At 32.0% G+C, this 15,708-nt stretch overlaps 1 protein-coding gene and 1 long non-coding RNA gene across 5 annotated transcripts; one reads left to right on the forward strand and one right to left on the reverse strand.

The window, feature by feature from the left end:
• Window positions 1-1,241: 1,241 nt before the first annotated feature.
• LOC105663151 (uncharacterized) lies at window positions 1,242-6,566 on the forward strand. 3 transcript variants are annotated; one of them, XR_013041105.1, is made up of 6 exons: window positions 1,242-3,597; window positions 3,914-4,244; window positions 4,333-4,829; window positions 4,905-5,010; window positions 5,075-5,208; window positions 5,306-6,566. It is a non-coding gene; the product is annotated as an uncharacterized LOC105663151 (long non-coding RNA). The 3 variants fall into 3 exon arrangements; XR_001096628.2 differs by having other exon boundaries at window positions 3,914-4,235; XR_013041106.1 differs by having other exon boundaries at window positions 3,914-4,235; window positions 4,333-4,816.
• A 4,255-nt stretch (window positions 6,567-10,821) lies between these two features.
• On the reverse strand, window positions 10,822-15,273 carry LOC100879057 (ubiquitin carboxyl-terminal hydrolase MINDY-3 homolog). Of its 2 annotated transcripts, XM_076541573.1 has the most exons (6): window positions 15,140-15,273; window positions 14,909-15,023; window positions 13,715-14,141; window positions 13,198-13,466; window positions 11,798-12,095; window positions 10,822-11,721 (listed from the first exon to the last, which is right to left on the reverse strand). In XM_076541573.1, the coding sequence occupies exons 2-6, from the start codon at window positions 15,009-15,011 to the stop codon at window positions 11,415-11,417; spliced, it is 1,404 nt and encodes a 467-aa protein (XP_076397688.1). In that variant the 5' UTR covers window positions 15,012-15,023; window positions 15,140-15,273; the 3' UTR covers window positions 10,822-11,414. The 2 variants fall into 2 exon arrangements, with proteins under 2 accessions (XP_076397688.1, XP_003708674.1); XM_003708626.3 differs by having other exon boundaries at window positions 14,909-15,217.
• Between the last annotated feature and the right edge of the window lie 435 nt (window positions 15,274-15,708).

Genomic DNA, 15,708 nt, shown 5'->3' on the forward strand with positions numbered 1-15,708 from the left:
ACATGGCGGAATATATAATCATAAACAACCGCTATGTATTCTGACGAATATTACATAGCTATTTCTAATACAAAATATTACATATCTGGAATATATACTGTACTGGACGAAAGTATTGACACAGGAAACATTGCAATATGGAATTGCATGTAAATTTGGGACAAAACATTATGGTTTATTTTATCTTTTTCTAAAATGTACCTATAAACTAGTACATAACACGCTACGAAACTGCATACAAAAAATAGAAAAATACAGTTATACAATTTATCATGCACTAGTTATAGAAGTCCCTTTTATTTAATTATCAGAAAACAAATACTTTTTTTAACAAGTTTTTTGTACACATGGTATATGTACTATTTTAACAAATAATTTACTGTGTCTAATGAAATACATTTTATTGACACAGAACTAAGCTTACATATAACAGCAATTCTAACTTGGTCGCATGTCAATTTACATGTATAATAGCTTCTAAATATTCATATATAACTTCTTTTTAACAAAGCTTTGGATATTTTCACATATTTCCATAACTTTTACTTCTGCTCTCATTTTATTCGCAACTTGAAAATTTCTTAAATTTATTTTCAAATCCTATACTCGATCAGATTTAAATGTAATAACTCTGATGAAGTATATAGTAGTTTTGAACAGGAATTCTTTGACTATGTACACATATTTAATCTAAATATATCTGGATAAATCTAATAAAAATTTATGGGAAACCATAAATCTGCTTTCACAATAGTAGTTCTACAATTAATAATTTAAAAAGAAAATGCAATAACAAGCAGTACAGTTCTATTCATCGTGGAATACATATAAGTCATTGTAAATATGAAAAAGAATGTTGTAAAACTAACATGAATCAGTTGTAGACTTTGAAACGACATAGAACTATGTTGGCACTAACTACGTAGAGACTTTAAAATAACATAGAACTATATCATTGCCAGCCAATGCATCAATTATGATAGACAGCAATCAGTTTGTGAATATTGATTCAGTTTATAGCAACCATAGTAGAATATTGTGATAAGTCATTCATTTGTTTCATTATACTTTCTCAAGTCGATGAGATAAATAATTCAAAGAAATCATATACAAATATATAGAGAGTTTTATTATGCTTAATGAAGTTTCATTCTCTTGATTCTTGCCTGATAATAATTTATAAGTGCTAATCTAAAGTATAAAGTACTTCTCATATTCTTTTGTTTACTTAAAGATGTAGTTAACGTTTTACTTAACATTTGTTTATATCGTTCTCAACTATATTATATATTCTAATTCAAAGAATTTTGTTCTGGACACAATAATAAAAATAAAAATTCAAATTTTTAAAAGGTACAAAACTAAAAAAGATCGAATATTTTGATTTTAATCGGTTATAAATGCTGTGCCATAAATGATTAAATACGCATTTAATATTTACAGTTCAATTATACCGTTACATAAAGTTGTACAATTACAACGAAGTAAGTACAGTTACAGGGAAGTAAGTTAAGTATTTTCGAACAAAAACGGAAAGTTTTATATCTACTATAAGCGGAACAATCATCTAGATTAAATCGGATAAAAAATTTAAGTAATCTTCATCATTGTTTCATGTGAGATAAAACAAGTTACATTATGCCGTCATATTTCCCGCTGTTAAGATATGGAAGTTATCGAACCGTTAAAGGTGGTACTAGCTAGGTAGATATATGTATGCGATCTTTACCTATAGAGAACCTCTAATATCTACGCGTGTACAAGTGCGTGCTATTCTCTGTGGCGCACGTCTGCCCTTTGCTGCGACAAGTCCGCTTGCACTATAAATTGCCAATGGAAATTCATGTAAATACTTTATACACAGAGCGAGGAAGTTAACTGTTACTGCTTTTAAATATCATCGAGACAAGTTTGTCTAATAAGAATTTTATGGTATAGAAGGGATCATCGTATAATTTTCTTTCCAGATGGAGTTGTTCTCGAAATTAAAGGTCACCTTTGTTTTTCGAAATAGAATACACACTATGCTTTTAGACAGGGCCGCAATAATGCCTTCAGAGACTCCAAACTCCAAGCATAATATAAACTGTAAAATAAAATTTTATTTTTCAATATGGGATTCTGGAATTTTCGATATCCAAAATTTTTGGGTTTAAAAATTTAGAAACTTCGAAATTTTAATTCTTACATTTGAGAACGTAGAATTATGAATTTTGGAGATTCAGGAATTTGGGACACGGAATATAGTCCGCCATAAATTCAGCAATGGAAAATTTGTGTGGTACCCTTCTCTTGATGCCCTAAACACGTGCTTATTTTGCATAATGGTTTAATCCAGCCCTGCTTTTAGATTGACTTTCTAATAGAGGTTGCTGAGAATACAATGGTGTATGATGTGTGTGGTCAAACATAATAATAAAAATGTCTCTTAACTGAAAATAACTGAATAATAAATTTCCGAAACGCAGTTATATTTACCAGTAATAATAATAGGAATACCAGAGAAAAATCATATGACAAATACGATAATATTAGCGTGAATAAATAAAATGATTGTGTAGGATGTACTCATTTATAGAATAAGTTGGCATGCTTTTCATTTAGAAGAATGTCGATAAAATTGAACAACTAAATATTTACCGGGGTGAATTTGGAAGCCATGTTTGCAAAATTCCAACAAAATCACGATATTAGCAAAAGCGAAACTATTTTATAAATAATTTTTTTATTTTCGTCATTCTTGCCTCCATTGCACCTCTTCTGGATTCGTCACTGTTCTAAATTAACGTTTATACCGCTCTCAACCTTTACGCTGGATGAATTAAAAGAATAGCTAAAGCAAAATTAGAAGTTTAACTCTTCAAAAAGGAATCTGTGTCAAATTTCATGTAAACTGGATGTTAGTCGTAAAAGTGTACTTCGTATTCATTGTTATCGTCATACGTTCAAGTCATCGTAGCTTTTACCGAGGATCAGATAGCACGAGGCATAGAAATTTCGGAATTCCAAAGTTGGGAATTTAGAAATTTCAAATTTTTCGCGGGAAATCACTAGTATCGAAGTTTTGGCAACTAATTGTTACATGGGAGGAGTTCCGTTTATATGTACAATTATTTTCGTTCCTGCAGTCCTATACAGGACTGTATAGCAAAATTCTATTATATTTGCTGCAAAAATAAGAAATATACAAGACATATGGAACTTCGACTAGCCCAATTATTTCGTATCAAATCGGAACAAATCGGGCGGACTCGAACAAATTCTTGCGATACCCGATATCTCGATTCGATTCGATTTAATTCGAGCGGGCTCGATTTTCTCCGACTTTACCCGAATGTAATCAGAGTATCCGAAACAGTATACAAAAATCCTATGTATTTACATCAGTAGATAAAACTGCAATATTTTATAATACCAGATAAATATAAAATACACGAGTTATTTAATTATTATTTCTTAACCATTTCAGTTTGTAATTTTATAGTTCTGTTAAAATAGGTTTTAAGGTTATCTATATCCAACGTTTTTCATGATACTGACCTTTGGCCTGGGCCCTGTAAATTCTAGGGACAGCTCTGGTTATCAGTAACAATTTTTGTAAGCATTAACAATATGCACATCATATTTCTTCAAGAAATATAAGGTTCATTTTAAATAACTTCTAAATAGAGTACAAGTAAAATACTCACCCTGGACGTTACAAAATTATGAAATAATAATTGAGATTAAAAAAGAAATACATGTAACAGTTTACCATAAATTTGTACAATCATAGCGGTATATGATCATTTACACAAAAATATTATCTATACCAAAGATTATTTTCTTATTCTCTGTCATATATTATATTAACAGATACATATTGATATATATTGATTTTGATTCAGGCTAAATCAATATAATTCTGTTGCAGATATATTAAATACTTGAAACAAATTAAACGCAACATTAAATTATTGTCGAAGGACCACGCTTTACTGTATATATAAATTGCATACAAGTTGAAGTTATTAATGTTTACATATAATTGCAATGTTACTGAAAAAGTATAAAAGCATTAAAAATAATTATGTGATGATATAATCAAATAGTCAATAGTATAACTACTACTTGAAATAATTCAAAAAATATTTAAATTAATTTGGGTACAGTTTTAAGAGTATATTATAACCTTATGTCAATTAAAATTACAGAAAGATTTCAATATCATCAGCGATTCAAATATATGCTGTAAGGTAATAAATGTAAATGCATTACTGATATATACATGCAAATATATAACAGTCAATTCTTTCAATAGCAAACATATATTGACACAAGAATTTTTTACAGTAAAAAGATGATTATTGATCATTTCATGAAGCTTATATTCCAAAAACAATGGTGTAACAGATTTAATACAGAACAAGTGATATAAATTGGGCAAACTGAGTACCAAATGTTTGATTCAAATCAAAAAAGTAGTAGCACTTGAATATTAATCAAGTTACTTTGTAAGGTTATACATATATATATTACATATATATGTACATATATACATATATACACATGTATATTCGACAATAGAAATAATGAAAATCAAACTTACCAGAGTATATGACCATGGAAAGTTCTCAAGATCAGGCAGATTATAACACTACAGGCTTTCAAAAACACATTTCGTTGTGAGCACAATATTATTTACCGAAAATACATCTCCACCACTAGGCACGGAGTTTAAAACTGTGCTGTTTCACGAGCCACGTCATACAAAACAGATTGAAATCTTCAATAGGGTATTCTCTTTCGGACAAGGACGACATCTTGTACATGAAAAGTAAAAAATATATGTAAGCCGGGTAATTCAAATGTAACTCACGTTACACTCATACTTTTTAATAGTTTACGAATATTTTACGTTCTAGAATACTTAATATAAAATACATGGGCACAATATTAGAATAACATGTCGATTTTTAAATGCTGTGCATAATTAGAGATCTAAGAATCCAGAGGTATAGAAATCTAGAGGTAAAGTATAGATCTTTGATTTCAACCTATTTTAATTAAATATTTATTTAATATAATATTTCAGCACATTTCATGAGATGAAAGTTATAAAGGTGCAAAGTAAGCATTTTTTTATTTACGCACCAATGATCTTTATTACATTTTCGTATTACACTCTACTATATCGACTGGAATTAGTAAATCACAGCGCTTCTGGTGGTAGGTATTGAAAACAAAAACGCATATTTTACATCAAAGATGTCCATAATCGTTCCAAACTTCATTTCCATTATGACTATTTTCCTCGTGTATGTAGGTTATGAATTTCTAAGAGAAGGGGAATCCCATAGCAACTTTGTACATCCCTGATGTACATTTATTCAGAAAGGGTTCTGAACGGTGTAATCACAAATGTGACCTTGCATACTTGACCGAAACGTCGCATTTGCTTGCACGTTCGATACCTACAGTTACAAAAGCGATAGAATAGTATAATATTGATTAACTGAAAATTTTGGCATTGCTTTTAAAGCCAAAACCTCTTAACAGAAAAAAACATTCATTTTCTATCATATTCTACATACTCTTTCATCTATATTTATGATAAAACTAATCATTTGATCAAATGCGGAAATATTTTTACGCTTTTTTTAGATATGATATTTTAAGATATCAATAGACTCCTTCAAAATTGTTATTGCAGAATTCATTACATCATACTTCAAAAGTACAAAATGCAAGTTAATACACTAAGGTTTATAAAATAAAATACTTTGATTATAATAAAATAATTTATTTCTACTAACAAAAGTATAATTTTATATCAAATAACTTTAAACTCATTTTCTTTGTGATATTGAATGAAACAAGAAATGCAAAGGCCTGGATGACCTTCACAGCCTGGACAGTAGGATGATACATATTTTCTAATTTTGTTCTGATAGCATAACCTACACAATTTTTGTGCACGCCTTTTCTTCTTCAGAGGACATTCAGGATATATTGCTGGGAAGTGAACTGAGTTTATGAATGAGGAAGTGGAGGGAATACGATTGGCAGAAAGTCTTCCTGATGGTGGACCTGATAAACTCTTCACTACTTCTAAGCGATATCTAAATAAATAATATTCTTTGTCCCCTGAATACCTCCTGTACAGCAAGTAGGAGTTCAGCAGCATTAATTCTAAAATATCAAACCACAATTTTGTATACCACTTTACTGACCTCCTTGTAGTAAGGTAATATGATAAGAGTTGATCAATGCCTCCTACATGCTTATTTAATTTAGGCATCCCCTCTGATTTTTCTTGCCCAAGACCTTTACTTGTGGTAGTTTTGGAAACAGCAACATGCAGATGGCTATCTTTCTTGGAAAATTCTTGAAGCATACTAGAGTTTAAAGTTGTTCCATTATAAAGATCATCCGCAAGAAAAGAAGGATTTGAATGTTCCAAGCCTTCAAACAACATATGAATACCTCTATTGGAATCTCTTTGGCTTTTGCCTTCTGTGCCAGGATGAAGCAACAAACGTTGGACTAGTCCATCGTTTTCGGCTAATATATACATTTTTACATTGCGCTTCTGAGTTTTGTTTATAACATAAGATCTATAAAAAATACGACCATTCCACGACGCCAGTGGCTCATACGGATTAATCCTTCTTTCTGACTTATACACTTCCATCATCCTATTCTGGAAATGGTCCACTATAGAACGAACTTTATAAAACGGATCCCTAGGTGCTGTTTCCCGTTCTGTAGGATCTTGAGCAAAGTGGAGACATTGGAGTATAGCCATATATCTGTTCCTGGACATTCTACTTGAGAAGAATGGAAAATTAAACAGTTCACTTTTGTCCCAATAGTATCGTATCTGTAATATCTTTACAACACCAGTGTGAAAGAATAAACCAAAAAAAACTCTTAACTCATCTACAGTAAGCTTTTTCCAATTTGAAATTTGAGAAGATGGAAGATAAGCAAATCTGTTTGTTTCATATACTATTTCTTGCAACAAATCTCGCGTAAATAACAAAGAAAAATAATCAATGGGAGTATTAGCATTAGGTCTTACTTTTAATGCTTCATCAAAGTGTATATTAGTACTTAATGAAGGATTATCATTATAATCAGAAGAGGTTGCTGTTAATGGATCTGTATCAGGTTCACTGCCAGCAGACTCAGGATTCAAATTTGGATTGGTCATTTCAGGTACACATAAAAATGTAAAAAGGGTAGGACATTTCAACATAGGCTTTTCATCAACAGTTTCAAAGGTATAATCGTTGTCATCATTATCACCATGATGTTCACCTTCTAAATCTGAATCTAAATCTGAATTTTCATCCAACATTCTTGTTGAATCATGTTGATTTAAGGTTCTTTTCATCTTTTGCAGTTTTCTGGATGGTTCAAATGATGAACCTCTACTGGTCCCAGGAATTGATGTACCTGTAAATTTGAGAAGCATATGTAATGATAATGTTTTGGCAACAGTGAGTGAAATATTTAGAATATTTATTAGGTCGCCAAAGAGGAAAGTACTATGGAACATAAAAAAAGTCAAAGTCAAAATTTTCTGTGCTTTCTGCGCTGGTTTAAAATTTATAGAGTCCGCGACTTTGTATCTCTCGGTAATAAGAGAAATAGCTCACCATTAAGATCCATACGTCCGTAAACAACTTCAGGTCGTACAAACAATAAGAAATGATTTCTTACAAAAACTATGATGATGTTGGATATGTATATCACAATTTTCTAATAAAAGCTCATGTAAAGTTGCCGTTGTACACCACTGCGTTCTGGACCAGCGTCAATCACTTAGTCTCGTCGAAAGTGATCGAATTTGCACTTTTACGAAGAATCAACAGATTGTGTTGTTTACTTCAAAGCCGGTTAGCAGAATTGCCGCATGACAGAACTTGAGAGTTGTGTGAAACGACACAAAGGTGAAAAATGTATATTACTCTCCTCATTCCACCTGACCCCACCATTGACGCTTATGGAGCCTTCACATTTGGGTTCTCGACCATATTCATGCAATGGACTGGCTGCTAAGATCTACGGACATTGTCGAGATGTGTGGATGTCTCGGGAACCCAAACTTCAGATTGAGAAGAAATTCGGACGATCGGTATTGCGATAGTAGATCAGATTATAAGACAGACTTGAACAATTTCGGTACCACATTCTAGTCCTCTCATATCTAGACGTTGAGTTTACCACTCTGTTGCGCTCAAATAGTTTTACCATCTCTTCGAATTTTGCTGTCCTTCCAGCACGTATGTCTATGGAGTTCTGGACCGGAGATTTTGAAACTAACTATTTTATGGCGGTAGATTCTACGAGGCTGCACCGTTGGTTGGATACCACCAACAACTTGTAAGTGGGGGTTATGGAAAGTACTTAGTGGGAGGAGGTGGTGTATGCCTTGCTCGTCTTTTTAAATTAGTAATCCATATATGTTACTATACCTAATGCATTTATAATACTAGGTCTGTTTGATTAGGCGCTTCGCGCCTAACCTAACAATGTTGCGCAAGCGAGTAAATTTCACGCTAAAGCAAAAATAGTCAACCGTGTCATCCGGTTGAATTGATTGAGTGGTGCAAGAGAAAAGTGTGGATAAAAAAGTTGAAAAGTCAAGTACATAAGCGCGAGCAAATTCAATTTTGCATTAATGTGTCAGCATTGCGATACGTACATGAGCCGCCTATGTCAATTCTACTGCACATGCAAAGTGCAATATTTCGGGACTTTGACGATGTAATATTGTTCCTGAGGCATTTAGAAACAAATTTCTATTAGGGTTCGATGCGTTTTGATGCCTAATAAAGCCAGAAAATCAATTTTTGTCGAATTCGGTCCAAAACGGTACAGGTGGCGCCATCTAGCGGCGAACGGCGGAACCACGAAAAATTAAAATTTCGATTTTCTCCGAAATTAGACAATTTCACGTATTTCTGAGGGTCAGAAATTGTTCTGTGACTTCTCTAGAACTTATGTAATGCCACAAGAACCTCCTCAGAGCGCTAGAAAAGAAAATAGAAAAATAGTCCAAAACGTGGACTAAAAAATTGGCGTCCATCTAGCGGTGAAAGTTGGAACTACAAAAATATAAAAATGCGATTTTCTCGAAAATTAGCGAACTTTGAGTACGTGTAAGGCTCAGAAAGTGTTATGTGATCGCATTAGAAGCAAAATAAAGCAATAAAAGCTTCTTAAAAGCTTTAGTAAAGAAAATAAAAAAAATGTTATTTTATGGAGAAAATTTGTGGCGCCATCTAGCGGCGAAACTGCGAACTAAACTGAAAAACCGTATGTCTGAACACGCCTTGAGGGGTCAAATAAAAATTGATTTTCTGGGCTTAATAGGTAAAAAAATGAATAACTTATTGAACAAAAATTGCTTTGAAATGTCTAAAGAAGCATACTACGTCGTCAAAGTTGCGAAATATTACTTTTTATATTTTTCCTTCAACGCGTGTTCCGACATACAGTTTTTCAGTTTAGTTCGCAGTTTCGCCGCTAGATGGCGCCACAAATTTTCTCCATAAAATAACATTTTTTTTATTTTCTTTACTAAAGCTTTTAGGAAGCTTTTATTGCTTTATTTTGCTTCTAATGCGATCACATAACACTTTCTGAGCCTTACAAGTACTCAAAGTTCGCTAATTTTCGAGAAAATCGCATTTTTATATTTTTGTAGTTCCAACTTTCACCGCTAGATGGACGCCAATTTTTTAGTCCATGTTTTGACCTTTTTTTTAATTTGCTTTTCTAGCGCTCGGAGGAGGTTCTTGTGGCAATATACAGGTTGTAGAGAGGTCACAGAACAATTTCTGACCCTCAGAAATACGTGAAATTGCCTAATTTCGGAGAAAATCGAAATTTTAATTTTTTGTAGTTCTGCCGCTCGCCGCTAGATGGCGCCACCTGTACCGTTTTGGACCGAATTCGACAAAAATTGATTTTCTGGCTTTATTAGGCATCAAAACGCATCGAACCCTAATAGAAATTTGTTTCTAAATGCCTCAGGAATAATATTACGTCGTCAAAGTGCCGAAATATTCATTTTCTTATTTTCCTTATATGCGTGTTCGGACCCTCACTTTTTAGGATCAGTTTTTTCGGTGATTATTCGTTCGTAGCAAGTCTGATTAAAATTTTTTTCTCTATGTCCACCTGGATGTACATACGTATGTGCATGCAAAATTTGACGAGAATTGGTTGAGTGGTGCAAAAGAAAAACGTGGACAAAGAAGTTGCAAAGTCAAGTATAAGAGCTTCGCTCGCCTTCGGCTTGCTCGCTCAATAATATTACTAATCCATTTTTATATTAGATGTGAATACACAAAGTGTATCCTCAATCCCGCGCCATATGCAAGAAACGGTAGAAAAGAAATTGCACATGTAACTTATTAAATTAATTGTACAAGTTATTAAATAAATTAAAATAAATTAAAATGAAATGTGTTTCCTTATCCTGTTTCAAAACTAAACAGTATTTTCGTGAAATTACTTTATTATTCGTTTTTCCATAGATGTGTGTTATTAACAATAACAAAATGAGTGGTAGTTATTTTATGCATATATCTTTATAATGACAAATTTGCCGATGGTTAAAAAGTTCTTTTATACATTGTAAGACACTGACAGTAAAGAAATAACTGGAACATTTGCTAGTGTTGCTGATTATAAAAAAAATACAAAACTTACTCTGAACACTTCATTTTTGATATAAAAAACAAAAGCACAAAATTATTGAAATGCCGATAAGGTGACTAGACTACAATTTTAAAGTAACGTATACATTTAACTACGAATACAATCTTCGTAGATTTGTACATATTTTATTAAACATTTTATTTCCATTCACCTCTTTTTTGTGACTATGTTTCTTACATTTCATGTTCGAATTGTTTTTGTTTCATAATTATCGTTTAACATCGCTTCCTTCTTTTAGTAGAATTAGTAAGTTCGACCTGAAGTTCAGAATCGAATGTAAATTTCGTGAAATGGAAATTAGCTCACAATATTATGCAACGAAGTTCGTTACAAAACCCTAAAATATGTTGCACATACAATAGTTTGCAAAACTAATTGCAAACTTTTTAAAAGCTAAAAGAACAAATTCGGTGATCATTTGGATCAATTACTTAATCTTTTATAGTATTAGATTAATGGTGTTTCAATATTTTTATCAAACAATAAATAAAATTCTATCTGTTATTCAAAAGCTTCGACAAATCCTTTTTTCTATGGAAAATTAGTTCCACGTTTTCTTAAAAACGCAAACAACCTTTCTCTGATTATGTTTAAATTACTTATCTCTCGTTCTTTAAATTGTTTTATTACGTTTTCCTTTGTTTCCTTACATAGGAACTCTAACAATGTTCTCACAAATCAAATCCAAGCAAACTAATTTAATTGAGGCTCGGATTTTGTCCAATATCCCACTGAATTTCAATTCTGGGCCATTTTGTTTGAAGTACCGTTAACATTGGATTACTTTCCATGATTGCCTTAATAGTACATTCTAATAAAACCGCTTGTCCTTTATGATACATCACTTTGTTGTTTGGGTTACTGTGCCGAAGTCCATTATAATGATACAAGGGGAACGTGTCTGGACAAGTCCGAGGTTTTTCAGGAAAGAATTCATCCATAAAATAACTACGTAAAATAATTCCCAAGTTTTCATTATCTAACTTTTTCCTCATTACATTAACGCTACAATAAAAAGGTTTTCAAACATAATGTAAAAAGTCTCAATACAAATATTACTGTTATTCAAAGCAATACTTACTACTCAGGATCTGTGACTAATCCAAGTTCAGCAAGAACATCCTGAAGCAAATTAGCAGGAATAAAATTATTTCCTTCAGGATCGAATTTTCTGAAAATCCTTTTTGCCTGATCTGCAGGTGTTTCAGGGCTTACTAGCCTTTTCTCGTCAGAAAATAGTACGGTTAAATGAGTCTCTGAACCCAATACCCAAATAGGATACGATGGTGACTTCAAGAATGTGCCTACTTCACAGTAACATAAATGTTCCAGAAGTGCAAGAAAACCTATAGTATTTTGCTTATCTATTCCTCGCAATTCTGAAATCAATATTTATTTGAATGCTAACTAACAATGTAGTGAATCTCAGTTGACTTATACAGCTCATAAATTGATGCTTAAGGAAAAATGTATAACAGCGTGAAAGTATTACTGATAGGAGAATAAAGATGAAAGTTGCTTTGTTTTGAAAAAGTAATACAACACCAGCAAGAACATTTTTCTCAAGGTTATAGTTTCGAATTTTCAAGGTCATCAGTGTGTTCTTATGACACAATTTGGAATACCTAGATGAGAGAGCACCTCGAGACAAATTCAGTGATGTAATTTACATACATACTATTTACTTACGTGTGTAGGAAGATATTTAACATGACGTTCAGGGAAGTTGATGTCTGGAGCAGGGTTATCCTGATGTTCATAATACTTTGTAATGTTTATTTACAAACGGCCAGCAACGTCAATGCAACTTTTCAGTCGCTAAATAGCAGCAGCTCAACATGTGATAACACAGTCAAATTACAAATCCATGAATACTGATCCATTACTAACTAAATCTTTTGTTTATGGTTATTCTTATAATTCAAGCACTATGTATTGTGCAACCATTTTGTTGGAACCACATCGCGTAACTTGTATATTCATTTTGATTAGATAGTACTGGTAAAATTTTCAACACAAAACTATATTCTATTAATTTAACATGAGGACCAACAATTTGATTGCAAAGTATCCCACACCAAACATTATTACCCTACAGCTTTTGTTTCATTATTTTGAATCATTCAGGATTTTTGCTTGACCAATAATAACTGTTTCTCAAATCCATTACATAATGTGAGAGGTCAGTCACATATCATTAATTAAGGAAGACTACTGATATTTATATTAAATATCTCCCTAGACATGTAACTGAGTAACGCATAAACATTATTACTGAATTTGTCTTCAAATACTCATTGACTTTATCAAAAACTTATACAGCATCATTTAACAAACATTGATGACCTTAAAAATTCTGATGAAATACACCTGATAAAAAGCTTTTTTTATGAAACTTTGACACATTTCTGAATTTGTTTCAGCAGTGTACATTTAAATCATGTGTTTTATACTGAATATATATTATAATAAATGTCTTACTGAGGCCTCCAATATCTTGATCATGGTCCCATACATGGCTGACTGCTCTGCCTGTGAGCATCAAATTTATGAGACTTTGATTTCCATAACCATATGTAGAATCAATCATTGACTCTGAAGGATCTGACATTTCAGAACGAATTTCAGTGATACCCTTTGTACCAATTACACTATAAAGAAGTAATAAGACACCATATTTGGCTTTCAACATTTCCAATTTTTCGGAAAAAAATTCTTCTACTTGTTCCGAGGTGTTTGTCGTAAATAACCTAAAATGTTATTTATTCTTATGATACATTTAAAAACTCATTTCCATATTTCATAATTTATATCTTTATGCATTATTTTACGCCATCTTGGACATTATCCCTATATAAATTTTTTGTTACCCCTCATCCAAGAAATGCTTACAGTTACTTCTGCCATTACCTATGTTTGTTTTGCATGCTAAACATGACCATAATTATTTATAAAATTTGTAAGTAACTATTTGAATAATTTAATGACTTTCTTTTACCTCAATTGGGAGTGGAAAGAATCAGATTCCACATTGGTACATTCCTCGTTCACTTCCTTCATTAACAATTCTTCATTTTCCTCCTGGCTCTCCTTATTTTCTACATTTTTTTTCTCCTCCTGTTCAGTTTGTGATGTATTCTCAGACAGTCTACTCTTTTCCTCATTGTTCTTGTTTGATAATTTACAATCCATGTACACAATTAAGAACTTTGGGACCTTTTCTCCTGCAGCTTGTTTTAAAATTTCAACAGAAGCTTGCACAAGAAGTTGGTAGCATTTGTCCTGGTTAATATTTCTCCAGATTGAAATATCACATTCAGAAAGTAACACTTTCAAAATAAATGCCTGGACAGGAGCTATAATAGCACATGGACCACCTTTTTCTTGTATCAATGCTGTAGGTTCATCCGGGCTAAAATAAAATCCTGAAACAATAAAAATGAATAATGTGAAAAGATTGAAATATTGCTAGTTCTTTTTCATTTATCTGTCTAAAACAATCTTTCTTGTGAACTTGGTTCTTTGACCATTTCTACTTAGCACTATCATCTAAGCCAACAATATCTCTTATTTCAATATGGGAAAGAAGTTAATTCTCTCCAAGTTAACATATAGGTGTGCTCAAAATATTCACATATAGTTGCAACACAAACATATTGAATTGTTAATATGTTAAAGAAAATGTAACATTCGCAAATACTCGCTACACTTTTACTTCAAACTTTAATAGTACATTACCACTGATACAAGAAGGATTTTATCCTTTAGATCAGGTGTTCCAAAATTTGATACTGTGTAGACTCAAACTATTATTCAATAGCATAACATAATATTTGTCAAACTTATATACCAAACTGCAAATTACTATCACAATTCTGTTTAGACGCATACATATATCCATCTCACTTAAAGCATTATGGTGTTGATCTTGCTCTCATGGAATGTATACTTCCATCAACTAAGTTACAATATTAACATCTAACATCATTAATTATATTCAACTTAAAAACTCATATATTGTTTATCTCTGAAATAAGAATCTGTTTCTTTAATACTAAGACCAATATTCATTCAAAACAGATGTGATCAATAACTGATTAAAGTATTAATGAAATGGCAGCAAATAGAGAATCGAGAATACGAACTTAATTACAAAGTTATCAATAAATCAATGGAAAAATAAACGACCTACCTTGCGCCCATCGTTTGAACACATCTTCTTTGACAGAACTACCCCAAAGCAGTGTTTTGATAGAACGTATCAACTCATCACACTGAACAACATTTTCAGCCATTATCTAAGTTTCCTGCGATTAATCGAACATTAAACCGCGTTTCATTGACTTGAATTATTTCAACGCAGTCATAATATTTTTCTATAACATTGACAAATCAAATTATCTTAATACTTTTCTTGATATACCTCAACTTTTATCGGTTAACCTATTTCAGAAACGAAATACTCGCTAAACACGTCGCCATTTTGAATGTACAAACATAGTCAAAAAAGATCTGAGGTGGACAATGTCCATTTTTGTTATTTCAAAAATTACCGAACTTTGGATCGAAATCCGCCAGTGGATTACGGTGGATATTAAAATATAAAATATTTAAAGATAGTATGGCAATATTTTTAAGTAGCTTCTTTCCGGAAAGAGTGCTGCGTGAGAGAGTGGGACATTGGGGTTTTAAAATTAAGAGATTTTTAAATTTGTAAATTATGAAATTTTGGTACTTTGGCATTTCATGGTTTTGGAATTTTGAGACTTGACCTTGGGCTTTAAAGTTTAAATCTGTAGATTCAAAGTTTGAGGTCTCCCTACGTTTAAATAAGGCGCTCTATAATATCGAAATACTATCGAAGCTTCGATGTACCGACCATCGATCGATAATCAACGTTAACTAGTATTCGAAAGTAAGTGCCAGTTTGAATTATTGTACTTTCGTCTTAACCGACTAGTTATCAAAAATCAAAAATGTATTGTTTTGGAG

The sequence above is a fragment of the Megachile rotundata genome, chromosome 16 (genome assembly GCF_050947335.1).
Source record: "Megachile rotundata isolate GNS110a chromosome 16, iyMegRotu1, whole genome shotgun sequence".
Taxonomy (NCBI): domain Eukaryota; kingdom Metazoa; phylum Arthropoda; class Insecta; order Hymenoptera; family Megachilidae; genus Megachile; species Megachile rotundata.

Coding starts and splice junctions, on each gene's coding strand:
- LOC100879057 (XM_076541573.1), bottom strand. CDS start 15,011: ATGGCTGAAAATGTTGTTCAGTGTGATGAGTTGATACGTTCTATCAAA. Junction 12,096..13,197: donor TCAAGATATTGGAGGCCTCA/GTAAGACATTTA, acceptor TATTGATTTCAG/AATTGCGAGGAATAGATAAG. Junction 11,722..11,797: donor TTAGTCACAGATCCTGAGTA/GTAAGTATTGCT, acceptor TTTTTATTGTAG/CGTTAATGTAATGAGGAAAA.